Source organism: Zonotrichia albicollis, chromosome 3 (genome assembly GCF_047830755.1).
Source record: "Zonotrichia albicollis isolate bZonAlb1 chromosome 3, bZonAlb1.hap1, whole genome shotgun sequence".
Classification (NCBI taxonomy): Eukaryota; Metazoa; Chordata; class Aves; order Passeriformes; family Passerellidae; genus Zonotrichia; species Zonotrichia albicollis.
The window spans coordinates 59917657-59942681 of NC_133821.1; the positions used below are offsets into that span (position 1 = coordinate 59917657).

At 40.1% G+C, this 25025-nt stretch overlaps 1 protein-coding gene across 5 annotated transcripts in view; it reads left to right on the plus strand.

Moving 5' to 3' along the window:
- The window catches only part of EPM2A (EPM2A glucan phosphatase, laforin), a 50893-nt gene extending 28609 nt beyond the window's left edge, over positions 1 to 22284 (plus strand). For 3 of the 5 annotated variants that reach the window (XM_074537584.1, XM_074537587.1, XM_074537586.1), the window contains exons 3-4: positions 5112 to 5353; positions 6774 to 8621. In XM_074537584.1, the coding sequence (XP_074393685.1) occupies positions 5112 to 5353; positions 6774 to 7054 (523 nt within the window). In that variant the 3' untranslated portion in view covers positions 7055 to 8621. Of the gene's footprint in view, positions 1 to 5111; positions 5354 to 6773; positions 8622 to 15153; positions 15312 to 21166; positions 21307 to 22025 lie in introns of those variants that run through there. The other 2 variants (XR_012579588.1, XM_074537585.1) reach the window with 2 other exon arrangements.
- The last annotated feature ends 2741 nt before the right edge of the window (positions 22285 to 25025 follow it).

Consider the following 25025-nt stretch of genomic DNA (forward strand, 5'->3'; position numbering starts at 1 on the left):
AAATTCTGGGGATAAATTGACTGAATTATATATTTTGCTCTTCTGGGAATGCAGAAGTTTTGCTGCAAGTTCCATGTAGCTGAGGTTGCACACTATACCTTACTAGGAAATAAGAGTCTTGAGGGAGGACAGAGTCAATTTAATCATTATTTTGTTTGTTGCTTCAGCTAAATGGCTTTGTTTTGTTATATGTGTATTTTAGTACTTATCTCACTGTCATCAGATGCTTAATGGGATCTTAGGAAGTCTGGTGTAGAAAAGTGGAGTGCAAGCTTTAACACAGCTACCCCTTCACCTGGCACTGAGGGATGATTCAATCCATCACTTTTCATTTAATATAATAGACTGGACCTTGGTCAAAAATATCACTGGTATAAACAAATGGAATCATTGATAGATCATTGTTGCAAATAACCAATGACAAATACCCTGCTATTTTTCCCTAGTTTTGCAAAGTCCTCTCTTTTGATTAAAGCTGGCAACTATCAGGATAAAAGGACACCTGTCAATACTTGATAGATATTCTTATGAAATGTGTTCCTAAAGTGCTAAAGCCTATCCTTTTCTATAAGAACTGTAACTCTTAGAGGGCTGATTAATTCTAGGATGCATTCTAAGATGCCTTCTCCTAGCACACTGATGATTGCTCAGATCTGGAAGCAAAGACCCGAGTCATCCCAGCTTGCAACTCTGCATTTTAAGGAAATTTCAGTTTTGGATCTGTTTGTCTCAAAGCATTATTAGCAAAAGTAAAACTGGGGATGCTGAAGAGGCAGAGTAGACATTGGTGTCATGGAGGAAGAGCTGACTGCCTGATGCAGTAGCCTGCTGTCTTCCCCTAGGTCAGGTCAATTCCCTGGAAATCACATCCCTACAAATTCAGTTGCTGGGCTGGTTTGGTACTGTACTAAGGCTAGGAGGTATGGTGTGTGATGCTTTGTGAACCAGCCTGAAAATTAGTCTGCACCATTAAAAAAAATTCACAATGCTAATTTTTCACTGCCTCAGACTCATTTTCTCCTTAGGGATGGAGAAGAACATTTGCATACACATTGATTAAATGGAATGCATTTGGTATTTTAGATGTATTCACTCTGAATTGTTGTATATAATATAACAATGTTATATATAATTCACTCTGAATTGTCATTTTAATCCAGACTGTGCAGGGTCCTGGGGGGAAGCCAACAAACACAATATATGTCTACATCATTAAAAATAATTTAAGTGTGCTGGAAAAGAAATGTACAAGTGTTTGCAGGGTATTCCATATTTAGTCAGGGGTAATGATAAATAATTGTTGGTGTTCTCAGTTTATAAGTCAAAAAGCAGGTTTTAAATATGTCAGCCTTCTGTCTGGATTCTGTAAAAATAAACTGAATAACATTTTCCTAACATTCAGTCCTTGTTACCACAACCTCAAGCTTCTCGCATTAATTCATCCATTGGAGCCCTAAAAGTCCCCTTAAGGTAGGTAAATATTGTATCCTGGTAGGGAACTGAAGTGTAGGGCAGGCTGAAAGTAGCTGACAGAAATTACCTATAAAAAAGGGCTTATAGACAATCTTCAAGACTTAATCTCAGAAGATCACTAAACAGTGTTGATGTTTAAATCACTGTAGGTGATTTCTTCATTGATAAACTGTCTCTGAATTGACCATGTCTTCTGGAGCCAAACATGGTTTGTTATCCTTGATGCAGAGAGTAAAGATGTACAATGACAAAGTGCCATTTTTATATGAAAGCAAAGTTTCAAGTAGAATTTTGCTAAAACACCATCCTGTTTTGATATTTTGAAAAGATTAAAGGTCTATTGATCACTAACAATTTCCCAATATTTTTTGATGTGCTTAGGGATCACATAATCTGCTGCTGGAATACACCCACATGTGACCTGGAAAGCAGTGGCTGTCAGAGAGCTCAGAGCACTGTAACTTGACAGTTTAGAGGGGAACATAAAAGAACTTTCTTTCCCATGCCAAATGGTCTTGTGGCTAAAATCTAGCTACCTACTGAAATTCAGTGGCAACTTAAAGAAGGGCATTAATGATTAACTTAATGATATAACTAAAAGTTATATCATTATATAACTAAATAATGATATAACTAACTTAATGATATAACTAAAAGTTATATCATGATATAACTAAAAGTTATATCATTAAGGAAAGACATGTAAAAATGAAATGACCACATTCTTGCTTGGTTCAGTATGTATGTTTTCCTGATCCTCAGCATAATGAAACTGTCAGTAGGGCTATCAAAAAAATCTATATATAAAATAGAGCTGCTAAACTCTCCATTAGTCTCTGTACTCCCACATGCATCAACCCCTTTTATTCCTTCCTTCTGATGTCAGAAAAAGGTAATTTTTGAATTAGATAAAGATAAATAGGAATATAGGTACTGTGCAGTAGGATTATCCTAGAAGTTTTACATAAATTGGCTGATAGGAGAGTTTTGCAGTATTGTTTTCTGCATGGCAAAAGGGTGGTTAAGGCTTGGCCAGCAAGACCAAGAATTACAGTTGTTTGTAGGTGGGTAGATAAGGGGCTTGTAGACCAAGGTCAAGGCTACATATTGATCCTCTCAAAGGCTAAACTTTAGGACCCGATCATAAAATTAATTCACAAGAATTGCCTGTCCTAAATACATCTCTTAGGTCATTCTCTAGTGTCTCCACTTGTTCAGTTAATTGTGGGGAAAGACAATGATAAAAATTTGGTAAATTCTTCTGATTGTTCAGTAAATGCAATTAGTATTGTGCAATAGAGGAGGTCTTGTCATGTACAAGATCTGTTAGGCTGCAAGAACAAAATAAACAAATGGTCTGTATCCCAGGGGTCTTGCAATAGCACAGCTGTGATGTTCATCCATTAGAAAATCATTAGGGAAAAAATTATATAGCATTGGTTTACCAGTAAGCAAGAGTACTACTCAGAATTTTATTTATCTCAGGAATCCTTTAGTCACTTTTAATTTAATCACATCCTAGAAAACACACATTTTTTTTTCCCGTCAAGGTAATTTAGTGCATTAGATGTTTCACAAAGTATCAAGTGAATTACATATGTATGAGTCTCCAGGAAAGCCTTTGAAGGAAGGGTACTAATGTTCTTGTTCTTGAAATAATATCCTCATATTGTCACAAGTTATTAGTGATACTGCCATTTCTCTGTCCTGGGAATGGAGCTTTGTGGCCATTGCTCATCTCCAGCCTCTGTTAGGGCTCTGTATCTCACACTGAGCTCCTTGAAATGCCCTGATCATGGTGGAAAGTTCCTGGGGCAGGTTCCTGACAGCAGTCACTCACTCAGGTTGGGATGGGAGTTGCTGTGGAAGGGGGGCAGTGAAGGAGTTGTTGCAGTGGAGCGTCACCTATCCCTCTGATCAGCGGGAATGCTTGAGCTGGGATGTTGGATCTTGGGCAATTCTTGAACATGTATGTGAAACAAAAACTAGGTCAAATCTTTTCAAGTGATCTCACTGTTGGAACATCGTTGAAATGATTATTTGCTATGTTATATGTTGGTTTGAATTGGTCTCAGTTACCACATATTGATATCAAGTGCTTTGTCCCATTGAAACAGGCGCTGTTAAGGCCAAAGGCTGTGTTTGTGTGGCTAGTATGCAACTCACCATGAAAACAATAACAACAATTATTGTTAGAACAATAACAATAATTACAAGCAGGAAACAATAATAATTAGTTCTTCTTGGATCTGAATTTTTATTTTTTATAATATTGCAGTACTAATATAGCAGGATTTAATAATGACAGTCAATTACAGGTCTTAATTAAATGCTAGTACCTATTACTGTGAACAGTAAAATGGAAATAGCTACCTGATGATTTAAGAGTGCTTTATAGGCTCCTGAGAAAAAACATTAAAAATTTCCTTAATTGTTGCTGAGGTTAAAATTGGGAAAGAACATAAGGCATGCATGGCAGATGTTTTATTTTTGAGAATCTAGCTTTTGTTGTAGATTTGCATGTAATAGTGTTTGCTAAGTTTGTAGTTAGTAGTGCTACAGATTTGTTGCAATTAATAAGGTGTGCAAAGTTTTATGTTAAATGCAGGGGTATTTTGTTAAGCTTGTAGATTACATGTTCAAAATTGAAGTCAATGGAAGCACAAAGAAATTAAAGTATATCACTAATAATTTCAGCATCTGAATAACCCATTGTAGATGCCATCAGTTTAATTGCATGTGCATATTAAAACCCCTCATTTGAAAACAAGTTTCTAAATATTCAGTTTATAATGTCAACATCTGTTGAAATATGCAATAGTTTTATGATAATTAGCAATGGGAAAATCATAGAAGTCTTGAAGTTTGATTTAGATAAACAGCCATATTTCTGCTACTTTCCCATCCTACATAAACCTTGTTTTCCTGAAAAAATTCTGGTCCTTCAGCCCTTGAGGGAAGCTATACATGTGTTGTAATTCTGTATTTGTTTCCCACTAGCCTCTAAGAGACCAGAGAAAAATTAGAAGAAAACGACTCATTAATTTTCAAGTTTCATCACAGAAGGGCTGTTCAAAATGCTTTTTTCCCTACTTCCCTCATTATAGTGGTAGCTAAAGAGTTGGAAGACTTCTTTCAGTTTGACTTATTACTAAAGTAATGCAGATTTGGATAATGTGAATTCTTTAGGTTGTTTTGTTGTTGTTTTTGTGGCAGGATTTTTTTTATTTGTTTGGGTTTTTTGTTTTGTTGGGTTTTTTCCTCTCTGTGTGTGCAAACTGAATCAATCTTCAGAGTTTTTTTATTTGAATTCCTGATGTTAGTGAGCTTTCACTTCAAGCTTAGTGATTAATGATGCGTTGGAGACCTGTGCTATAACTGTGCTCTGAAATTTTTTCTCAGCACATCTGGCTCTTTGGTGTAGTCTGGGAGCTTGATCCCCAGTGTCAGACATCACCAACTCAACTGGAACAAAATAAGTTATAATGAAACAAGAAGTTTCTTACTGCCTGACGTGAAAAGTGTGTGCTTAGTGGTGTTTGTGTGATGATGTCAAGCAGGTTTGGAACAAGAACACTGCTGAACTTGGCAGTTTCCTTAAGATACTGTAATCAACCCCACTCTTTTCTCAACGCTAGGATTCTGCCAAACATCTGGCTGGGAAGCTGTCCTCGGCAGCTGGAGCATGTGACCATCAAGCTGAAGCATGAGCTGGGTGTCACAGCTGTGATGAACTTCCAGACTGAATCTGACATTGTCCAAAATTCCTGGGGCTGCAACCGCTACCCGGAACCCATGAGCCCTGAAATCCTCATGAAACTGTATAAGGAAGAAGGCCTTGCCTATGTCTGGCTGCCAACTGCAGACATGAGCACTGAAGGTAATGCTCATGTCACTCTTGCAGTAAATTAATCGCAACAAACAGTTGGAGTTAATAATCTGTCACTTTCATGACAGCTGGGGTGGGGGGGAGGAGTTCTGTGCACATTTTGCATGAAAGCGCAGCTGGAACACAAGGTATAGTTTCTTTGTGTGCTGTCTTTAACAAATTATTCATATTTTCTTGTAGGCAGAGAGGGCATCTGAAGTACTTTGTGTCTGGCAGTATTATTTGTAATAATTTGTAATAATGTTTAAAGCCATCTGACATCAATAACTGCTTGACTGTTTTTACTTTCAGCTTGAGTTCAGCCTACATAATGAAAGTATGCTGTGTAGGTGGAAGACTGCAAGTTTGCAGAGCAGGGCAGCTTGCCACCTTTGCTGATTAAAAATGGAGAGGCAGTGCTGTGTGTCTGCTGTTCCCCTCCCAACAAACACTTTTTCTTTAAGTGTAGTATCCCAGTCTGATGAAATTCCATAGCAACATTTATATAATAGTTTGCAATTAATACTCATAGCACCTAAGCTGTAACATCAGTTACTAGTACTTTTAAGTCCTTGGTTGGAATGCTCAGTTCAAAGTCTTGTTTCCAACCAGAAGGTTAGAAAGTGAGTGTGTTTTCAAGTGAGCAGCCTGGCAGCAGAAGTGAGTGCTTTCAACACAGGGAAATACACTGCCCAAATAGGTAACTGTCATATCAGCAACAGGACATCAGGGAAGACAGGAGACCTTAAAAGAGGGATCTGAAAGGGCTTACTGTCAGTGCCCATATGTGCCATGAGGAAAAGTTGGGCTCTGCTGCTTGCAGCTCTGTTTCCCAGGATAGCCAGAAAAAAAGTGTCAGAAAATATGGTATGTTCATTCCTTTGAGAGTGAGAAAGGCTATTCTGTGTTGTTTGACTGTATGCTTAGTGCACAGTGAAATCATAACAGTTTTAAGTTGTACAGTAAAATGTTCTTCTGCTCCTGCTCCCTCCTCACTTACTGAATGTGGCCTTCATTGCAACGTTTTGGAAATCAGCAGTCTGTAGGTACCTTCACAAACCTCTGGTATTTCAAAAATTGAAATTTCAGTTTTGGCTTGCTGACTTTAACGCTATGTAAGTTGTGCTGTTCTCTATAATGTGCTGCCTTGTCTCAGTTCCTTTGAAAATGAATGCGCCACACACATCTGATGTTATCAGAATTTGTATTTAGAAGAGACTTGGGGCATTTTAGTTTTGTGTGATCTGATTCTATATTGCAAGGAAAAAAACCAACAAGTTAGCCTAGAAAGTGGTTTGAGAAAAGAAAGAAAAAAGTGGAATATATCAGGTCTGCTATTATATTTCACAATTCATCAGGCTGTGCAGGCAGAATCTCAGCCACGAGCTGACTTTGTCCAGTGCAAATGAACGTGCCTTGTTTTTAACCTTAGGCAGGATCCAGATGTTGCCGCAAGCGGTGTGCCTGCTGCACGGGCTGCTGCAGAACGGACACACTGTCTATGTGCATTGCAATGCTGGCGTGGGCAGGTCCACAGCTGCCGTCAGCGGCTGGCTGAGGTACGTGCTGGGATGGAGCCTGAGGAAGGTGCAGTACTTCTTGGCTGCCCGGAGACCAGCTGTCTACATCGATGAGGAAGCTCTGAATCGTGCTGAAGAAGATTTCTACCAGAAATTTGGGCACCTTCGTTCCTCGTATCAAATCCAAGAGTAGAAAAGCAGAAGAAGAAAAGGAAGGTGAAGAGGAATCCTTACATTTGAACCTCAAGGACTTAGAAATTTCTGTCTCTGGCACCCACCTCAACTCTTCAGATTATAAGCTTCTTGTAAAAGTGATGAGAATTTTGTTTAAAAAGTGCCTTAGAGGTTTTTATTTTCTTTCCTTAAGCTGACATGGTTCATGTTTTCAAGCCTTTTAGTGCAATTATGAGACCTAGAAACTGCAAAGGGAAGCAAGATTTTCTTTTAACTACTTGCCTATAGGAGCTGAAGTTTTAGGCTAGAGACTAAACAAGACGTGAGGTGAAATAGAGTTGGCAATAAAAAGTGAGAAGAAAAAAATATGAATATTGACTGGATTAAGATTCAGATTAGGATGGAGCAGATCATTATCAAAGCTGCTCAGTTATGTTAAGCAGATATTAGATTGTTGCAGTGTTTTGTAGTAATTCTGTAGACAAGTGGTATTGATGAGAAAGACCAGAAGGAAACTGGTTCTTCAACTCAGTGTTTAAAAACAAAAAGCTAATGTCTAATGCAGTGAACTAAGATTTGCACTTTGTCCATCCAGTTAATGTTAAGTATTATGGGCTCCAGCTGAATTCTTTCATGACATCGGGATTATGCTGGCCTGTGGCATGGAGAGAGGACAGGGCTCCAGCTGTGGCAGCCTTGCTTTGTCGTGGGGCAGAACCACTGCTTGTTACATTATCCTAGGCTGTGAGTTCTCTGAGATGAAGCTGCGTTTTGCCCCTCTGGTCCATGCAGTGCTGAACAGGGGCTCCCTTAGGTGCCAAGTCAGTCTGAGCAGTGACCACTGGGTAAGACAGGACCTACAGGAATTGTGTGATAAGCAGAGCGCATGACTGGCACCTCAGCCTCTGGGCTGTTGACCAGATTAATATCTTCAATACAGCAAATGCTGCTTGTGCACGCAGTGGGTGTGTGCTAGATTTAGCTCATTGAAGCTAATGCTGGGCTGTCTCTGGGCTGAATGAAGTCAATAGATTCCTCTGTAGGAGCAAAGAGCAACTCTGCAGAGGATGGTTTCTCAGGAGCTTGGCCTCAGTGTTAGCTTTGTGGATGATCCCTAATGTTTTCCATTGCTGCTTGGTCCCTTAGCTAAACTAAGCACCAACAGCTTCCAGTCCCACTCAGATGAAACTAATTTGTTATAAATTGAGTTCAAGAGAGAAGAGAGGATTAAGGATGCATAAACATTAAGAAACATAATTTCTATAGGTTTATTCTTCAGTGAAATCTCATTTTTTTCCAGGCAACTTGTTCCTCTAAAGATGCAGTCAGTGACAGAGTAGTTTAAGTAATAAATATTGATTTTCTGAATGCTTAATGGAGAAACTATTGGATATGAGCTGTTTATGGAGAATGTCCAAAATAATATATTTTATTTATCCTATACTTCAGTCATCTTGAAAAGAAAAATGTTCATTTAAGTTATTGTATTTGTGGGTTTGACCATGACTTTATTTCTGAATTTTTGAAATAATACTGCCTGTTTAGAAAATGGATGAGAAAATAAAGACAAAATTACTATTCCAGCAGCCCATTTTGTCATGTGTCTTTGTCTCTCAATTTCACAAATAGCAAAAAGGGTCGTAACCCACATTTCTATATAGAAGTGGAACCAGCCACTTTAATGGTGACAGCCCATGTCTTGTCTTGTGCTGTGTCGGTTTGACAGGAAATCTCAAAAAACAGCACAGCAAAGGTGTGTGGACCATATGACACCTCTGGTACCTTCAAAGACTAACACAGGTGTTTCTTCTCCTAGCCCAGAGCAGAGAGAAGAGGGAGTGTGTGAGTGCTCCTGCCTGGCTGCTGGGCTCACATAAAAATGTGCAGAGCTAGCTGCCTGCCCAGGAGTTACCTCATTTTGACTGAGTTTAAAGTAAAATTGGTGAGCTTTTGCTACCATATTCTCCTGAAAATCAAGCACTGAGAGAAGGAAAATGGTTTGAGAAACAGAGTACAAATTGCTTAAGTTCTACATTTCTGCTGAGATTTATTTGAAACCGCAAGCTTAAAATGTGTTTCCAAGCATCCCTGATAGAAGCCCTTTCCTCCAGATGCAACTTGTAATAAATTCTGGGGCAAATACTTGCAGATTTGATTCTTGTTCCACAGGTAATGTATATATATGTGGATATATATACACAGTTTTAAGGCTCTTGGGACTGAGCAGTGCATATCATGGCACAAACAAGTATATGACTAAGTATAGCCACTCTCTATTGGCCACTTTCTAATTTTGATTATATTGGCAATGGAAGCAGACTGACGTTTCATTTGTAGGGCAGGAATCCACAAGACACAGGAGTCACAGACTCAAGGATGCCCTAGCAGGCTGTTAATTCATTGTTTACTGTCAATTCAGCAAGGGGTTGTTGATTCATTGCTTATTGCCACTTCAGTTTGCTTTTCTGCTGAACTGCTTGGGAGCACACATCATAGAGATTGCATTAGCTCATGAACTGCATGAAAACTACTTGCCAACATCACACTAACAAAGAATGCAAAGAGATCCCAGAGGATCCCAGGGGTTTGCAGCCCCTTTGTAGGATTTGTAGCATCCTTTTTTTCCCTCATTGCTACCTTCCTGCCTTTTGTCAATGAAGACCTCTCTGTCAAGCAACATTCATTCAAAACTTTTTCTGTGGAATGCAGCTAGGAACTGAAATGCTACAGGAATCATTGCAAGAGACTATAGCAACAGAAAAATCAAACCTATAAGAATATTCAATTTCTTCAAATGTGTAATTACATAATAAATCTGCATCTAGAGATAATGTATTAGATTTCAAATTTGTAGTGTGTCCTTATGCTGATTGGATCATTAGCTCTTTCCACAGGCTAGCCTCTTGATGTAATTTGGATGAAAGGATCAAGACAGGTTCTTGTTTATATACTTGTATATTTCCTTGCTACTTTAGTCCTAAAGCACTACAAAATTTTGAGAAAAAGAGCCCCTGTAAAAAGAATTAGAATCAGATAGACAGTAATAGTTATTTTGGAGGGGGCCCAAGAAGCCCATAATAATGGGAACCAGGTAAAAATGTTTTGATAACTCATCAAAGAAGAGCATCAGTTGGAGAAAACAGCTGTGATGCTGTGAGCATCAATATTCTCTGCCCTGTTAGAGCCATGTTTTTACCTCCATGAAATGAAAGAATTTGCTGCTTGAATTGGAAACATTTATAACTCCAGGTAGTTAGAGTGTCTCTGTGTCATTGTAAGGCCAAACAATAGTATATATTCTTTCCCAGGGCTATGCACATGAAGGAGTTAAGCAATTCTCTTACAAGTGATTTTGTAACCATCCCAGCTCCTTGAGGGATGGGTTTGGCTTTGAGGGGTATAGTTTTGTGAATATTTTTCCTTTGGACATCACAAAAGTATTAGTGACAATCTTTAGCAGGACATTTTTAGATTGATGATGCAAGCTGATGAAAGGGAACTGTTGTGTCTGGTGTGACTATTGGAAACCTTCCTTTCTCCCTTACTCCTTACTTGCTATTTTGCACTTTGAGCTTTGATCCCTTTGCTTATGTTGTAAGTTTATTATTTTCCCTCCCAGTACAGCAGCAAGCACAACAAAGCTCTGGCTGCAGGTGTGATACCAGGATGTTCTCCATGGCTGAAAATCTCAAACCTGGCAGCTGAGTTGTATGTGCTGCACAAAATCATGTGCAGAACAGTCTCTCTGCTCTGGAATTAAATTAAAATTTGAGACTGCCAGTCAAGCCCATGTGGGCAAAGGAAAGGAAAAAGGCTGTGGATTGTGATGGAGCAGGTAATAAACATCCCTATTTAAAACAAGAATGAAAAAAGTCAGAGTTATTCCATTACCTATCCTGATGGCCTTTTTGAGCTCTAATCTATAAAACCCACTGAATTTACTGGTCTGTAATTGAGGAAAAAAATCTAAAGTAGCCAAACACATTTGCTCTAAGTGTATTAGCCTGTTACTCCTCTTATTCTTCATAATTAAATTGCAGTGAGATGTTTCAAAACAATGATGAAGTTACAAAAAAAATTATTCTTAAAAAAATATACTGTGCAGCAGAAAACAATGAGAAAATACTTAGAAGCATAATAACTACTGGGAAAAGCATATATTTGGCAAGCAAGAATTACCTTCTGGAAGGATAATGAACATCAGGCTGCTGTTAGCTAAAATGGAATTGGATTAATGCAGCAAAAGATAGCTGAATGTCTCCAACTCTGTTTATATTCTCAGTGGTAAATCACCTCTGCAGATATTTCTTAAAAAGTATTCTGCAGGAAAAAAAAATTGTGGTTTATTTTCCATATGAATCTAATGCAAAGGGTAATGGGCTGCTCTGATGGAGCGGACTGGGAATGGTAGAAGTGGAAAGGAATTAACAATTTTTATGTCCTTCAGCAACAGAGTGACATCACCAACAGCAAGACCAAACCACATGATTTCACAATTGATCTGCTTCTTAACATATTACAGGAAAGCAGTATTTTCAAGGGCAATGACATTACCATATATTAGGATAATTGCAGGATTTTAATACGAGTAACCAAAATACATATTGTTGGCACTTAAGTTGTGCTAACAATGAACCTATGGGGTGCTCATTATTAATTAGACAAATTTGCTCTTCCTTTCACCTCAAGGTCTTTTGTTAGAGTCCTAATAGTTTATTTTTAATTTTGGGGCTAAAAAATTTCCATATTTGTAAGAATAAGTAATGAGTATTTTATCAAACCCTTTTTAAGTATTGAGACTTGTCTTATGAAGTAACAACTGTTATATCCTGTAAACTAAAGATGGTAACTAACTTAACCTGACATGATTCAATCTTTTTGTGCTTAAATGTTTTGTCTTATTTGGGAGATTGAATTTGTAAAGATTGCAGGATAATGTCTGTGATTTGATAATTACTTCAATGCTGATGCTGTTATATTTGCAGCAAGGAAAAGAAAAGGCCTGTTTATTCATAAGCTGATAAAATATTAAATGATATCTCATTCTTGATTTAGATAATGTGAAGAAAAAGCATAAAAAATCTTCAAAGAAGAAATTTCTAATGCTGGACAGGTTTCTGTGGCCATTACTTAATGTCATTATAACAAAATTTATTTTGTGGTAATGCAGTTTCAGCAGGGAAATAATTAATGATCAGGCCATCGTCCAAGAGTAGCAGCCATGGTTAAGTTGGGCAGCCAGCCCAAAGTCACTGCAACAAATCAGATGCTGAAAATTAATCCAATCTGCCAAAATTCAATAAAATGCATAAACAGAGAGGTTAAGTATGAAAGACTGTGTTTAGGCTTAAAATGCAGTTTGCAATATTTAGCTGTATAAACAAAAAGAAACATGGAAGGATAAGCTTTCCAGAACACAGACCAGCTGGATACCTTCTCCTGGGCAATTAACTCATGCAGTGCACTCAAGCTGGTGAAGCTTCATGAGCACAGAAATGGTTGCTGGTGCCCTGTGGTTTGGCAGGCACATCAATCCTTTGTGTAGAGATGTGTGGTTCAGAAATGGGATCCCTGTGGCTGTGCTTTGGAAGTGCTAATGGGAAGGGCACCACTTAAATTATAGCTCCAGGTGGAAGTCTAGACAAAACCACATCTTGATGGAGTCTTTCTCTTCACATGTGTCTTGCTGAAACAGGCAAGCCTCTCATCTGTCTCCCACCCTGCAACACCTGTGCTTATAGCCAGAGAGGGAAATCCTCACTAGCAGCAGTGGCCCTGGCACCAGCCACACTCTACAGGTGAAATGGATTGTTTAATCTCTCTACTCGAGTTATTCTGTTTCTTAACATGTAGCTAAATGGGAGAATTGCTGCTTCCAGTGCCTCCAGTCACAGTGGCTGTGGGGGTGCTGTGAGAACTTGATCAGACAATATTTCAGGTACTTTGGAACTCCATGTTAATGTGGTCTAAATGTCCACCTTAAATTTCACCAAGAGTTACTGGTCCAGGACCCCCACATACTTTCCTGCCACATGTGTGAGTATTGCAGCTTGGTGGCACTCACAGGCAGCCCAGGGTGTAGCAATAAGAACCAGGACTCTGATCTGCCTTCTTCCCACCTGGGATGTCTTACTCACCAACAAGGAACAAGGACGAATGAACAGATGCTGGCATCTTTAGCCAGACTCGATGTAGGTTTTTATTGTTGTCTTCTGGCACTTTCCATCCAAGTGCCCTTTTCAAAAATAATATAAGCAATCATGATATTGTATTTTCAGCACCACTGAAAATCTTAATTGTTTGTTTGGTTTTAGTTTGTTTGGTTTTAGTTATTTTTAAATTAAGCTTAATTTACCTATTCCATTTAGTAGCCATGGGCAACTAAAGCAGAAAGTGCTGCTCCTAATTTCTGAACTCTTCTACTCTTCTTATAAGGTAAAATAAATTCGTTGTTTGGCAGCAATTTTCATGCAGAGGACTGCAAAATGTCTTGTAAGGCAATAACTAGATACACTAGTCACTAGTTATCTTCCTCTGTACTAGAGGAAGATGGAGAAACAGGAGTAGGAAAATGCCTGAACTGAAGAAATGAGCAGCCTGCTGGGATAAGGCAGAGGAGGTGGCCCGGTGACTTTCCTTCCTGAGCTCTCATGTCACCTGAGAAGAAGGAGGGGAGCAAGTGAGGGCAGGAAGGGGAGGCAAGGAGAGCTGTGTGACCGAGGGTGGCTGGGAAGCAGCTGAGCTCCAGGGCAGAGGCTCAGGGCAGAGGCGTGAGCAGAGCCTGTGTCCTGGGGGCAGCAGAGCCGTAGCCTCCCATCTTCAGCTGGGTTTCAGAGCACTGGAAATGCCTCCCTCAGCTGTTAGCAGGCTCAGGGGCTGAGAGCACACAGCAGCGAGGCACAAACACATCTCAGCACCCAGCAATCACCGTAAGCACACAACACCCTTGGGAACAGCAAAGCCTGGCAAGCTATTTAACAAAATCTGCCAAGATCATTATTTTTGAGAGGAAAAAATCTGATTAGGTCTCTCTTGATTGCTGAGAACATGACTTGAGTACACTTTAGAAAATGCTGAGCTCTCCATTTGTGTATTTCTGCTTATGGAGCTAAAATCAGTAACTTAATTTTAGCTATAAACATGGTTTTATTCTGCTTTCCTGAATAGGAAATTTCCTTGTAATTTCAAGGTATCCTTCGGTGGCACTCTGATTTAAAAAGAAAAAAACCACAAACCCTCCAAAGACTTGTATCAGAAATTGATGGAAATTTTATCAATAGGGTAATTTCTTTCTGTGCTTCTAAGTCTTGCTTATTGGGGTATTACTAAACATAGAACAGTTATCATTTTACTGAAATGTCTATATTATATACTTATAAGTGCCTTGTATTCCTGATTAAAATATATTCTTGGATAGCAATGATAATATAAAACTATGTTTGAAACCATTATGTTTTTGTGTTGCTATGAAAATCCAAGGTTCATTGTGTTAAAACTTTTGTTAAAACCCCCACATCTGTAAAACAAACATCGATGAGAAATGCAGTAGTTACCAGAATCTGCTGTTATCCAGCTGAACCTGCTTTTCATTTGGCAAGGCACAAGAGGAAACGATTTAGAGAAACTTGTTAAAGTCAAAGAGAAAACATACCTTATACAGATCAATGTACTTTTCCTCCCTTTTTTCAGCAGTGGACTTGGGCAGGTGGTGGGCTGATTCTCCTCCTGTGCTCTGAAAAACTCTGCTCAGCTCACACATCCTTTAGATTCAAATTGATCTAACAAAATACACACAGCTTGTGGAAATTTAAGTGCCAGTACAGTCCTTTCCAGCTAAATACTTTATACATGTGGTGCCCAAGTGCTTGGTTGCATTTTCCACTGTGATGTTTGATGAAACAAATGAAAAATTGGTTTGTTGCTGCAACTAAAATGCCCCCAGAAAATGCCATGATTTTAAGGATAAATACACTGTGGTTACATGACTCAATGACTCAAACAAGATGTGTGAGGTGGGAAAGTGAAATCACTTCATTTTTCAAGACATTGGGTGGTAATAAGTGTTGGAACTTCTTTATGCAAACAATATCTGACATTATCTGTTGTGTACACCAACAGACCTTTCTGAGCGTCTGTGTTCATGTGCCACATGCCTCCCTGGAACACAAAAAATGAAGAGCAAACCTACCCAAGATCAGGGTTTTCAAGACTGCAAATTAAAAGGATGGAGGTGTACATGAGTAGCTGGAAATCCAACTAAGCTCTGCAGTGTTTTGGTGAGAGTCAGCATTTTTCAGCAATATTGCTGTTGTGTTTTGTCTGAGCATCATTTTGCTCTAGTCTGTACCCATTTACTCCTGTACTTTTCTGCTTCATTTCTGCCCTGCTACTCCTCTCATTTGAAATGACTCATACCACAGAAGTTTGGAGGAAAATTCTTTGACTTGTGGAATTTTTTTTCTCCATGGGCTTCTGTACGCTATTTTGGTAACTTCATTCCAGACTTGCCAAAAACCAGATCAATACTATCCATAGTTTGGTGCCACAGCTGCTTCTTTTCACCTGGGTTTCTTCATAATGCTTTTATTCAATGGAGAGAAACACAAAACTATGTGAGAATTCTGCATGGCTTTGAATCACCAACAAGATATGCACAGAAATCATAGCAATTAGATAGAAATCTCCCTACTGAAGAATCTGGATCCTACAGCTGAGCAGGATTTTTCCATCAGTCCCTCTAAAGTGAGGCTAATGAAGTTCTCCCACAGGGCACAGCTGCACAGAGCAGTGACATGAGGTGACACTGGGGCTGCCCCAGCCCTACACCCCACTCAGAGGGTGGAGAAAGCACAAGCCAAGGGCAGGGTGACACCAGGGCAAACATCAAAGGCACTTTGCTGCCCCCAGGCTCTGAGCATCTGTAGCTCAGGATATTTCCAGAGCTGATGTAATTTCTCTGCTCAGTAATATAGAATATATCTCTGTTCAAGTCCTGCTGCTGTCTTCAGTGTGCATAAGCTGCAGGTATTCACAGCAGTCTCTGGGAAGAAACTCTATAAGTTTGCTACATGCTGGAGGAATCACCACATTATTTTGTTTGTTTTGCAGTGCATTTCCTATCCCAAAATTTTCATATGGGAAGAGTCAGAGCATAATTAATCTGTTCTCCACCTTTTCCATCTGAGAACGTGCGCTGTTAAGCACACATACAACAGAATATTAAGCACTTGAACTCCACTGGAAATTAACAAAACCTTAGCCCAAACCTAAACACTATGTCACCTGGAAATGCTTTGCTGAGCTTGGGAGCTCTGACAGCATTGCTGTGGACCTGAGCTACACTAATTCTGTTCTGCTTTAAAGCAGAACTCCCTGCTCCAAACCTTCATTTAGGTGTAGAGGTTTAAAATGACCCTTCTAAATGTCTGCTTTCCTTGAGACAAACTTTTCCCCCCTATCCCTATTTGTTATCTGCTGCCTCTGAAGCCCTCTGGTTTATTAAGTTATTAAATGAAGTGTGCATGCCATTCCCACATAACTTTCATTCCCCTAACTATTCCTCACCTTTGATATCCACTTATTCTCTGCTGTGGTCAGAGGCCACCAGCACAAAGAAGGAAATAAGTCCTACACTCATCTGGCCATCTCACAGAGCCTGAAGACGTAAAACTCCTGTAAGCTCCAAATTCTGTTTCTAGGTACTTAAACAACCAAGTGGAAGCAATCATCACATTAGCATTGCTTGTATGGCTCTACTGGTGCTTGTGCTAATGTAATCCTGGTGATTTATTTTATTTGCAAAAATTCTGATGCATATATGCACAGATAAAAGACTTAGAAGTAATGGAGGACAAGTTAGAGGAAAAAGGGTCCCCATGTTTATGACTAATGCCTCATAAAGCCTTTTTCCCTATCCCTTTGTCCAAAGATTTATTTCTGAGCATGTGACCTGCAGTTGTAATAGCCCAGTTACAGAGCAGACACCAAGAAGTTTCTTAATATTTTCTTTTAATTACCAGGTAAAAACTTCATCAAACCACATAAGTTTTAGGGCTTTTATGGACCAGATGAAGCAATATTGTTTGGTGTCCCATCCCCTATATCCTACCTGCATGCTGACAAAGGAGTCACCTGGAGATACTGAATAGAAAATCAGAGGTCAGAGGCAAGAGGTCAGAGGCTGTCCCTAGCTTGGGGGAACTTCTGATAAACACCTCAGCCTGCCTGGGATATGGGGCATGGCATCATCCCTGGAGGAGACACCTCTTATTTGTAGTGAATTTACTCCTGCTTGATTTTTAGGGTGGTAGGACAGGGGTGATAGCTGTAGTGCTCATTGCAATTATTCAGGGCTTAAAATACTGGCCTAGAAAATGGGACTGTAGGCTTAGTCCTCTTTTCTGCCCAAAATGTTTCGCAACTGTGTCTCCCAGGATGTGGCCCTGGATGATGAGCTTCAACATAAATTTCCTTCACATGTATAGCATGTGAAGGAAATTTATGTTGAAGAGCCTTAATAAGCCAAAACCATCCTGGAGAGCAGGAAGGATACTACTGGACTCCTTGTCAACCATGAGCATCCTGGTCTCCAGATCCCACCATCACACCATCAGCATCTCTGTTGTGCCTTCCCCCTCTGCCTCAATGAAACTTAGAATTCTGTCCTGCATTCTGGCATGATGCTGGGGGAAATTGGGTGACTTGATTCCACCATGCTACAGCCTGGCCTAGAACATGTTGGTAACTTGCAGATTTTATGCTCACTTCCAAAGCAAGCATTCTTAGAAGAAAGCTATTATGCCAAAAATATCCCCATAATCTCAGGTGTTTCAGAAGAAATGAGAGAAGTGGTAGCATATGTTCACATCAGCATCAAGAGATTAAATGTAAATGATATTTGTATAGATGATATTTGTGCTCTGAAGCCTCAACTCACTAAGGAATTTGCAATGTTGTAAATCCCAGCCCTGGCAGCTGATGTATACAAGGTCTGGAAATGCTCCATGCTGGCACCACCATCATCACCCCAGAATCTAAGGGGGTTTTTGGATGTCAGCTCCTTCTTCAGCAGTCATCCATTGTAAATGACAAAAAAAAAGTGTGTATGTGCAATCACTGTTTCATTCAAAAACCTCCAACATTTTCTAGTGAAAAAAAAAAAGAAGGGGACATACAGTTTGTGTGCTGCCTTGCTGAAGGAGAAATGTTTCCTTTATTTCCATTCTTAGCCCATATAAACCACCCTTTTCCTGCCAGGAAAAGCTGTACTACTACTGGAATGCAGAAATACTATAGGTTTATAATGTAAATAATTTGAGTTTCCTGTTGTCTTTTCCTTATTTACCCCAAATGGCAAAATCATTTTAAAAATAATTTGAAGGGAAAAACAATCTGCTAAGAGAGAGCAGTCATAGAAAACACCAGTTTACTGCTGGTTTTCTAACAAGGGTAGCTGTGTAGGGGAAAAAGAAAGGGGAAGAGAAAGGACATGTGTCTATGCAGCCATTCCAACAGCCTTCACCTGCCACTCTCAAACAGCTTGTGCCACAGTGGAGGAATTCTGAACTAGGCTGGATTCCCTCAGGAAATACATTCCTGAAAAATGGGACATACAAAATCATGACCTGAAAGTGGGTGTCAAGGTGAGGGATGGCTTTTTGGTTGCTGTGGGAGCTTAGTGCAATCTGGGAGAGCTCTGCTGTGCTCAGACAGGTCGTGCCCTCCTGCAGGGACGTGTCTGTGTGCCAGAGGATGGGGTTTGGGGGCAGCCTTACAGCACAGATTGGCCTCTACCTCTGAGCTGAGGACAAGGTTTAGTGCTTTGGGCCCAGGCTGGTGGGTGCCCATTGCAGGGGTGCTGTGACTCTGGAATCCAGACTCCTGGCCAGGGCCACCTCAGGGGGAGTGGAAGGGAGGAAAGCAGAGCAAAGCCATGGTAGGGAGCCCCTGGCTCAGCGTGGCAGCGTGGCATGTGGGGACTGGCCTTCAGCAGAGCTTGTAGCAATGCCAGCTCCTGCAGCTGGGCACAAAACCAGAGACAGACTCGTGCTTAAAAAACCCACACAAAAGCCTCTTTATATGAGCAGGGTTTTGAGAGTCATCACAAAATGTGTTTGGGGCATTGTGCTGAAATGCTGCTCAGCCACCTGGCAGCATGTTTCAGAGGGCAGGGGAGAGCCCAGGCCTCCTGCCTGCCAGCCCCGCTGCCCCACCACCTATCTGGGCAGGCAGGCAGAGCAAAACACAAAGATAAACTGCTGTTTAATTGTATAAAAACAGGGTAGCTGGAGAAACCAGGCTGGAAAGGAAATGAGAGACCTGGAAAGTGAGACAAAATACACCAGGAGAAGAAACTAGGAGAGAACACCCAGGTGTGTGTGTGTGTGTGTGTGTGTGGTTTAGCAATTCTGACAAGATATTCCCATCATCCCCAAAAAAGTAAGGGGAAAAAAAAGGTCTAGATTTACAGCCCCTGATGTTTATAGAATCCTAATGAAAAGTCCCTCTCATACTCATCAAAATCTCCTGTGCACACATGGGCCCAAACAGAGCTGGCTGTTTCTTGGAGTTTTATTTTCTTCTGTCTTGCTGACTGGAAGACATATATGAAATATATGTGGAAGCATAGGAATCCTCAGAAGATCCTTTAATACCATGTTCTCTGGTGATTAATTTGCCTTTGCCATGGGCCTGTTATTCTATCATGTATGATAATACTTTTGCACTTGGAAAAAAACAGGCTTTTACCCTGCATGTAGCCATATTGTAACAGGCAAATTTTCTTAATCTGTATTTTTTCTACTCCCCTACAAGATGTTCCAAGGGAAAAGCACATTCTCTTATCCTAGTATTTCACATTATAATATCTGTAAGTTCTGTGAAATGGAGGAAGGACAAACCTCCCCTACAGTTTACTCATATATCCCATAATTTCTTTAATTAACCCTCTAATGGGGACATCTTGACAAGAGACCTCAGGGAGCTCCAATAACACTTTGTAGGGAAAACACTTGGGTGTGGAGGATGCAGGATCCTGAGAGAGCCCCCTGGAAGTGCCATTGCCTTGATCTCACTTGACAGTGCAGCAGATTGTACCAGTGCTCCGTGTCCTCAGGGCACCTCATGTGTGAGAACCAGCTCCCTCCACCCTTGCTCATCCTCTCCCCTGGGAGATTTCAGCAACACAGGATTTATTTCCATTGTTTCTTTTACTTCTCTGTAATTGGGTAAAAGCATGTACCCGTAGAAACAAATTTTTTAAAAATTATTTTGGGCAGGTTCCATTTTTTCAATTCTCTAGCTACAGAGCAGACAGTGTGATGAGCTTCTCTTGCTGCTGGGTGTGCAGGCATGGCTGTAAAGCAGGTGGAAATTCCGAGAATGCAAATGCTGATTATGTTTGAGGTGCTTATGGAAAAATCCAAGTGAGCCCCTCATACTCTGAAATATTCTGTTTCAGTCAATATTTGCCATGCTTGAATTGGTCATTCCTTGGCATACTGCCCTTTAGCTGTATCATTTCATAGTCATTTCATAGAAAAATGTCAAGCCGGTTGACTGGAAATCTTTGCTGTAATACAAACACAAAGGGCAGATCAGCAGACAACAGGGGAGCAGATACCAAATTTGTTTCTTCTGGCTGGGCCAGAACTGGTGAAGAGTTACTTCCACTGGGATTGGGAAATTCATACCCTGCCACAGATGATTGCTTTGCTCATGATCACACAGATTAACTCATGAAAACAAACTGATATCCTGCTTTCTGGTTAAGGTGAAAAGTTTCATTGATCTCCTGGGACTTGGCACTGCTTCAGATGTGCAATATCTGGTCTATAAGAAATTGGGACAAGTGCATGTGAAACAGATACCATGTGAAAAACAATAAGTACAGAATAAAGCTAAAAACAGCACTTTTAAAAAAGTATTACAGGTTTAAATGTTGATCTGTATTGCAAATGCAGGGCACTCCGTCAAAGGCAGGAATGATGCATCTGACTCCATGTTCTCAGAAGGCTAATTCATTACTTTATTGTAGTATATTATATTAAATAATAATATACTATCCTATAGAATACATAAAAGATACTTAATGCTAAAAAGATAATAAGGAAACTCATGACTCTGTTTCCAGAGTCCCGACACAGCTTGGCCCTGATTGGCCAATGAGTGAAAACAACTCACACCAGAGTCCAATGAAACAATCACCTTCAGGTAAACAATCTCCAAACACATTCCACAGGAGCACAACACAGGAGAAGCAAATGAGGTAAGAATTGTTTTCCCTTTCTCTGAGGCCTCTCTTGCTGCCTTTTAGCTTCCCAGGAGAAAAAGCCTGGGCGAAGGAAATTTTTCAGGGAATGTGAATGCCACGGATCCAGGCATCAGCATCTTTTGCTACTGACTGTTGTGCATAACTGGGAGTTCCAGAACAGGGTTCATAATCTTTTCTGAAAGTGTCTTCCAAATTAACTTGAATTCAGCTCTGTCATCCCTCTCCTTCCTTTCTCAAATACTCCCTTGCTATGCATTTATTGAATTTTTAAGTCACTGCAGTTTCTGTTGGTCTTTGAGGGGAAAAAAAATTGCAGCACCCACATGTGGGTTTGAACATTCTGTTTTGTAGGGCTTCATTTTTTAGGGATGTGAGTGACAGTTTTAAAGTTTCTCTTGTGGGGCTGTTGAAGTCTTTTTCTACCTTCATGAGAATATTCCTCTTTTCATGTTTTTGAAATGGAATTTTCATTTTCATTTCTATTGCTTGAGGAAAATTAAATGGAGCACCAGGGAAGGTGACTTTCCTCATTCGGATTAGATTGGTTTGGTTTCTCATTAAAAAAAAAAAAAAAAGGTAAAAAAGGATAAAAAGATGAAGCACTTGACAGTGCAGCCATATCAATCTTAGTTGATCTTAACTTTTGGGGGGAATGAGGGTTTCTGATTTAGTCTTTCATCAGGCTGTCAGGACATTTATTTTCTTTTACAAACTATAGGTCTTTTTGCATTTTTGTGGCATCTTCAATCCCGACGGACTGACAGCACTCACCTTCTATCCATCTGCTCTGGCTTCGCCCTCTGCTGAGGTACAGCTGCCACAGTCTCTGGAGCACAAATTGGATATGTGTTTAATTGTGTATAACAACCCTGTCCCAGAGTGAAGGACAGAAGCAAAGCAGAAACAGCAGGGGACCTTCACATAAAAGTGTAGCTAAAAAATGAATATTCAACTGAGATAATATTCTGACAATAAATTTCTCTTCATCTCATTGCTTACCTGGTTCAAACCTGTTAGTATTACAGTTATCATGTGGAAGGTATCTGATTTGCCTGTCATACCCTATAGCTAGTATTTTGATCAAAACCCACAAATTTCTAGTTTATTCTGAATTTATTTAGGGAGTACGTGCTTTCTGACTCTCAGAGGTGCTCAATGTCCTTGCAAAAAAATCAGTGGTTATTGATGGAGCTCCATTCACATACTCATCCTGCTGAAGCACAGGCTCCCTAGACAGCCCAAGTCAGGAGCATTGAATGAATTCCTGCTCCAGGAAAGTTTGATCATAACAACAGTACCCTGCTCATTCACAACGAATACAAAGTCAGAAAATTGGTCACGATCACAACAGCCTCTTCTAGCTAAAAAGGCAGTTCAGCACCTGAGATAAGCACAGGCATTCAGGGTTTACAGCTGATATAAACAGTGGCACTTCTAATGGCAGATAGCAACAGTGCTTTAATTCAGCAGCTGGATGGTCAGTGATATAATTTTATGTGGCTTCCACATTGCTGTCTCCAAGAAAACAGGACAGCCAGCACAGCAGCCAAGAAGCATTGCTTCAATGTCCCTAATTCTGTTGGGAGGAGGCTGTTTAGGTGGTGAAGGGAAGAAAGCAGAGCAGCAGCTGGCAAGCACGGGCAGGGGTCCTTGGTGAACAGCCCCAGAGGAAATACCTTGTTACATGGGAAGTTTTCAGCCCCGGTTTGCTGAAGTTGTAGGGAAGGATATTTAGCTAGTGAAAAAGAGTTTGAAGACAGAAATTTGTTGAAGTCAGTGAAATGCTGCTTAAGGCAGATGAAAGTAGTGAGGTACACAGCTTTTCAAGGGCCCTGATTTCACCAAGGTTTTTCTGATTTAATGATCTGCTGCATCTCTAAGCTGAGGCAGTGCATGCTCTGGCGTTATCTTTAGCATGGGCCATTTTCCTAATCGTCCCTGAACATCATTTATAGTTAAGTCAGTCTGCCAAGGAGATTCAGTATTCATGGTAGCAATCCCCCTCCCTACCTTCCAGCACCCTCAAAGGACTCATTTGGGCATGTCTATCACATACAATTATGTAGGAACCCTGTTAATTAATTAATATTAACTTCTAACTGTTAGGGAATTAATTGCATTTGGAAGAATATAAAAAATTAGTAAATAACCTCAAAGTGTTGAGTCCTATTTGGCAAGATATTACAGCTCATCCTGCCCAATTACAATGATAAGATTTTAAACTAATTGAACTCACACTGTGCCTCCATTACCTGACATTCAGCAGCACACAGAGAAGATTAAAGGGATTCAAGGGATGGTGTGTTTATAAAACCAGGAATAGTCATTCCTGATTCTTATTTAAGCATAAATGCATTTTAATTCACAACTGAACATTACCTTTTATGGAGTTTGCTATAGAAATTACCATGTTGAGAAGTATGGGGCTTTTGCTGGTGTTTCAGGTTAAAAATAGTGACCTGGGATGCTCAGGACCTCATTACACAAAGGCAGGTGCATACCCTGCAATCAGCTGCTCACCACGGCACCATAGGAGCAGAGGGCTTGCCAAACTGTATTAAATCCTTTGTTCATCTAACTTGACATTTTGCCTTCTGCACTGATATTCTTGAGGAAGGTGGAAGGCTCCCACAATGCCAATTACCTATCCAATAATGCTGTGTGGTGTACAGGGATGAAACATCCTTCCAGAGCCCTGCAGGCAATTAGCATACACCCAGAAGAGTGATATTCAATTACCCTTATTATTTCAGCATGCCAAGCAGCAAGAGGTGGTTAATGATTGCACAAAGTTATCTAGCCTTTTAGGAAACTACACTCAAAGTTACTGGAACCTTACACTGCATATCAGCAAGACCCATATGAGGCCCACTAACAGCAGTAAAGCTGATGGAAGGCCAGTGACAGATTATTCACTTGCATGGTAAAATTAATATTTTTAAGCCTCTTATTGATACCCACAGAATTAGTCCTGGGGGACATTTTGCAGGATGAACATTTTACCCAGAAGCCAATCTATTACTCTCCCAGCTGAAACTCAAGGGTTTTTGTTCACTATGCAGAACTGGCTGTTTCTCAGAGAAAGTTTTGGGCTGCTGAGCTCTCAGATTCTCTTGCAGCACTTTGGACTCAGAAGTTGACAGTGACCATATTCATGGTACACTGACATCTTCTGCCACAGCAAAACAAAAGATTGAAAACTGAGTTATCTTTCAACCACTAATTCTAAAAACTTTGGAGTAGAGTTTGCACTTGAATGGGTATTTCTGTTGCCGTGGAAAAACAGGGTCAAAGATATCAAGGTCTATGTAAGTTGCATAGGAAGACAGTATAAACCCATTCCCTACCTTATCAGACCATGCAAGAAGAGAGATGGTAAATAACAACTGCTATGAGAAATTATACATTGGATACTTATTTTTACCAGAAAGGTCTGGGCTGAAATCTTTATGTCCTTCAGAGAAAGCACAAGGGAGATGATGATGAAATGCATCTGCATTTTTTATAGTACCAAACAAGTGCTGAACTTTGTCAAACTGGTGTTATAAGTGGGCTGCAGGTGAAATTTCCCAAGAACTTCATTCTCGGAGGGACATGTACTCTGACTAAGATGTATTGAATCATTACTTATTCAGTAAGAGCAGTTAAGTTCTTCCTGCTAAAAATTCAAGCAAAAAGCATGGTCTTTAAGCCTTAAAGAAATTATCCTCCTTTTAAG